Consider the following 5,118-nt stretch of genomic DNA (forward strand, 5'->3'; position numbering starts at 1 on the left):
AAATTAAAACTTAGCGCACCAAGACCTATGCATGGTTAAAGAATTGAATCAATCAGAGTCTAGTTCAATCAGAACCAATTCGGGTTGAATTGAATTCAACACCAACAGTGAATCAGATTGTATTGCTTCGAAATGAATTTGAAATCATTTTAATATGGTCCATTTGAATCTGGTATCATAACTAGGTCACGACTGCTTCATATAACTTTATTAGATAGCATGTACACTTATATGTAGAAAATAAATAAATAACGAACAATATATCCAATTTTTTTGATACACAATAGTTTTTTTAAAATATAATTTCGATTTGATCTTAATCCAGTCTAATTCGATTTCAATATTCGATTTCGGTTTTGGACTAAATTGCACTCTCAATCCGATAAATCTGAAATCAGTGAAATCGGATATCATACAAGATTGGTTTGGTTTAATTACTCGACAATCCGAAACCTATTTAGTATGGTCCGATAATATAAATACAACAAAACTAAAGTTTGACAAGTTAATTGACTAAAATCCAAAATGAGACAAAATACTTGACCAAAAATTTGAAAGATGAATTTCAGTTGAAACCCAATATAAGTGTGATTTGAAATAATAAAAATTATTATCGAAATTATATAACTTTATATGAAATGAATTTGAAATTCATTTAAATTTTGCTCATCCAACCAAGACAATAAATTGGAAATCAATCCTCTCAAAGCCATCAATCCAAGAAATTTGAAATCAATGCATTCTTAAGCCATCTCCAACCCAAAATTCTATTTTAAAGCAACTCTATTTTAAAATAGTGCAATTTCTGCACCAAATAGAATATTCATCTCCAACTCATCTATTTCAAATCTTACTCTAAAAAAGAATATTTTCGGAATATTATTTTTTATTTGATGTATTTAAATTTTTTCTTATTAGTTATTAAATGTGTAATTTAAATTTAGTGATATAATTATAATTACATTTTATATTTGATATAATTAATATTATATTATTAATAATTGCGATTATATTTTGTTGATTTTGGAGGATATTTTGGTGATTTTGGAGGATCTGGATCCGGATCCGATTTCCGAATTATTGATAATTTAGTTTGTTTATCTTTTATTATATTTGCATTTAAATTATTTGAATTCGAATTCGCATTTTTATTTTAACTGTGTGTTTGAATGTTTAAATATTATTCAATAAATTTATGTGTTTGATGTTTAATTATAAAATTATTTAAAAATATATTTATAAATTTATTTAATTAAATATTTTAATTTTTATGATTAAATATCTAATTATTAAAATAATATAATAGTATTAAATTATTATTTAAATAATATTTATAATCTTTAATATATATATATATATATATATATTTTAAATGCCGACATCGAGAAAAATGATGAAATGAAATTGAAAATGATCGACTTATATGATCTCACGTTATCAGCTGTATGTACCAAAATAACCGGAAAAATAAATTTTATTGTATTAAAACTTAACTTTGAAAACTTAATTGACCAAAATCCAAAATTGATCGAGTTAATTGAGCCAACAAATTATTTTCTCATCAATAAGACTTCAACCTGGTAATAATAGTGTGGAAGAGATGCAGGAATCGGGTTGTATGAACTATCAAGTCAAATTGAGCCTTCAAAAAACTACACCTTGATCGATTGAAGGGGCCTCATTCTTGAACATATAACTCGTCTTCCTATATAATTTCTTACTTTTATGCAAAGAAATCTGATTCTACGAAATCAAATCATCATTTCATCTTCAAAATAACATTAACTCGCATTAGAAATTATCAAGTTTTCTATTTTCTTACCACGGACACCAACAAATCCATGACAAACAAACAATCCAAATTAAACAGAGATTTGATGCAAATTGATTAGATAGTTTCGTTGGCAAACTAGCTGCATGCCTCACGTGCTACTCCGAGCTTAGAATTGGGGACGTCGATGAGGATGCGGTGGTTCTGCTGCTGGAAGCTGGCGATAACATTGAGGACGGAGTTCACATTGTCCGGCGCCCCCGCCATTGCGAGGCAGGAGGTGGTGCCTGCTGTGCTGCGGATGAGGAAGTTGTCCTGTGGGAGTGTGACGTTCATGCCAGAGAACATGAAGGTTATGGTGGGGACGGTGACGGGGACGGTGTAGCAGGTGTCGAAACCTCCCAATGTGGAGATGGTGGCGTTGCCCATCCTCCGCCGAAACTCATCTCTCACGGCGGTGTAGGCCGGCTTCACAAGACTGGTGAACACGGTCCCTGTTGGTAATAAGAGGAAAAAATCAAAAAATAAAATTTAACATTGGGAGTATTGCTGAAACTAAAGGTGGCCTTTATGGAATGGGCCATGGCCCAAAACAAATACCGGAATCGAAGACAGTCCCAGCGCCGGTGGTTGGATCGAATGTGAATGCACTTGGAGGGATGTTCACAACTCTTCTTCCAACCCTAATTGCCATGAGATTCACATAGTAGAGGGATGATCTTCTTGGATTTCTAAGCAATGGGCTAGTTTTTATCCTCTTGGGCTGGATATTGGGCCCAAGCCGGAGTGATCCGGTGAAGTTGTTAGACTTATAACTAGGCAGGCAATAAGAGAATGTGGACTGGTATAGGCTGCTGGATTGGGTCACTAGAGACAATGGGCCTCGGCCCAAGCCCAACAAACCCTGTGCCGGTAGGGATGTGCCGGTTGAGGTTCGAATGCAGCCGAAGGTGTAGCCCACGATGGAATCGATCGCAAGAGTGACGTTGTCTTGCGCTAGGGTTGCGGAGATGGCGGAGTTGCCATAGGTGGTGTTGTACCCACATGTGGTGGTGACTCCACAATTTGGGTTGGGTACCTGATGTCAGAAACAACCAATAAGAAACATTTGAGACATGGTACAATCGTCTGTCCAAAAATACGTGGAGAGTCTATGCTCCACTTTGGAGCAATTCTCTTTTCTTGTCACTCTTGGATTTTGGACATTTGATGATATTTATAGTACATATGAATATGTAAATTAATGCAAAGTGTGAATATATAAGTCTTCATAAAATTTTTTTGAAAAACAATGAGGGAGCGGGTGAGATTGCACCGACCCAGTCACGCTTCGCCGGTACGAAGGACGAAGATAAGGACAAGGACAAGGACATGTCAGTCGAGGGACAGGACAAGGATTCAAAACAAATATAGGAAGAATATTGGATTTTTCTGGACATAATTGAATGACGTTAAGGAATATATTCACGTGACATTATTTGTTTCATAAATTAAATATAATTAACTAGAATCAATAATACTTTACCAGTTCAAGATAAAACTATTTTACTCATTGTTATTTTATATATATATATATATATATATATGAGTCGGTCTTTTGTAAACTATCTCACGAATATTTATTAGTTACGTCGATTACAACACAAACTAAGAATATAATTTATTCGAAAAACTAAGATGTCGAAATAATTTGAGATAAAAATAATGTTATTAATTCTGTAATAAATCTCTGTCCAACGAATGGAAACTAATGAGGCCAATGTTGCATAAAACCAAAAAACTGGGTAAAAAACAAAAAGAAAAGGACGTTACATTATGCAACATAGACATTGTTCTCATATTTTTTTTTTGGAAACTTTACAGTAAATCACTTTAATAGTCATCATGCTTTGAGGATCGATCATTACTTCCATTAATATAAATGGTTAGCATCATTAATATTCTTACACGACTAGCACGATTACATATTTTCAAAGGTTTTATTAAAGTTAATATCGGATTTTTCTTGTATGACAGTCTAACGGATCTATATAATGAGACATTTTGATTTGATATATATTTTTAATAGCATAAAAAGTAATATAGATCTAATATTCAAGATGCACAAATGCTAAAATTCAAGAAGGCGCGATATAATGGCATAAACTTCACAAACAAATCAAACCAAGCTCGATTCGAGTTTCAAACTTATTCGATTCGTCTGTGAAATCTAGGTTCCGCCAAGAAAACTGAACAACCTTAGGTAGTAATTATAATTATGTGATATGCACGTCCAAAACAGAAAACAAATGGATTAATTAATTTTTGTTTATTTTAAGTTTGTAAGTTTTAAAAAATAAATAATAAATTTAATTTGATTTAAGAAGACGAAACGGGAATAGTTATTGATGATGACCTACACTGACACCGCTCATCACGGGTCGCCACGAAGAATTCCACTTCTGGCAGGCAAAACAACAAAAACAAATTCAAAGCGATCACATGCATGCAAAGCGAAGCAGTACGTATTCTTATCTACGGCGGCGCGTGGCATCTAAAACTAACATGCCGTACGTCATACGTACGTACCTGGCTGCACTGCGGGGCACCGCAGGGAAGTGGTTTGAAACTTGAAGACAAAGATGGATTGAAGGCGGCGGAGGAGGAGCAGCCGACGCAGCCAGCACAGGGAACAAAGGCCGCGTCATTGCTAGTGTCCACAGCCATGAGAAGAGTCTGCGAGGGGGTCCCGATCTTGGCCCTCACAATGTAGGTTGGATTCTGCGTTATCGTCCTGCCGGAGGCGATGGGGGCTATGGATCTGCCTGCGACGAGGCTAGACAAATATTGCAACCTGGAGTAGTCTTTGGACTGCATCTGGAGCACGCTGTGCTCCCAGGAGAGGAGTGATTTAGTCCTAAATGGGGAGCATGGGCTGTTGACATGGAGGATTTGGAGGGTTGAGCCTCGGTCCCGTGTGTCACATTTAGGGGTGAGGCATTGGGCTACTGGGAAGAAGAGAATAATAGCTACCGAGAAAAGTAGACTTCTCATGGTTTGCTTTGCGCTGTTTTGAGGGGATTTCGATTTAGTTATGCGTATTTATAGTTGCAAGAAGCCTTCCCTTGGTTGGCATCAATGGATGGTGAAATAGGAAGGAATCCGATTTGATTTTGATATAACCATCGATGTTTATATGATCACTAGCTACTAATTTGTCTTATTTTGGATTTTAGTTGGAACTTTGGTCTCGAGGCAGCAACTTTTAATTCCGGATTATTTGGGTCGCAATAAGTTTTGGCCTTTTTGAGTTGAAATAGGTAGTGTTCTAAAAAGTCTGCTTAAGCTTGAAGCTCGACAAAAACGTC

General features: G+C 35.6%; 1 protein-coding gene across 1 annotated transcript; it reads right to left on the minus strand.

Annotated features, from left to right (window-relative positions):
* Positions 1 to 1,741: 1,741 nt before the first annotated feature.
* LOC142553710 (aspartyl protease AED3-like) lies at positions 1,742 to 4,913 on the minus strand. The gene is made up of 3 exons (XM_075664158.1): positions 4,340 to 4,913; positions 2,372 to 2,849; positions 1,742 to 2,265 (listed from the first exon to the last, which is right to left on the minus strand). The coding sequence occupies exons 1-3, from the start codon at positions 4,802 to 4,804 to the stop codon at positions 1,910 to 1,912; spliced, it is 1,299 nt and encodes a 432-aa protein (XP_075520273.1). The 5' UTR covers positions 4,805 to 4,913; the 3' UTR covers positions 1,742 to 1,909.
* Between the last annotated feature and the right edge of the window lie 205 nt (positions 4,914 to 5,118).

Source organism: Primulina tabacum, chromosome 8 (assembly GCF_025594145.1).
Source record: "Primulina tabacum isolate GXHZ01 chromosome 8, ASM2559414v2, whole genome shotgun sequence".
Classification (NCBI taxonomy): domain Eukaryota; kingdom Viridiplantae; phylum Streptophyta; class Magnoliopsida; order Lamiales; family Gesneriaceae; genus Primulina; species Primulina tabacum.

What these genes read in the sequence shown, in the direction of transcription:
- LOC142553710 (XM_075664158.1), bottom strand. Translation starts at nt 4,804, where the DNA reads ATGAGAAGTCTACTTTTCTCGGTAGCTATTATTCTCTTCTTCCCAGTA. An exon ending in GTGCCCCGCAGTGCAGCCAG is followed by an intron (nt 2,850 to 4,339) that starts GTACGTACGTAT and finishes TTCTGACATCAG; the next exon opens with GTACCCAACCCAAATTGTGG. An exon ending in TGGGACTGTCTTCGATTCCG is followed by an intron (nt 2,266 to 2,371) that starts GTATTTGTTTTG and finishes TATTACCAACAG; the next exon opens with GGACCGTGTTCACCAGTCTT.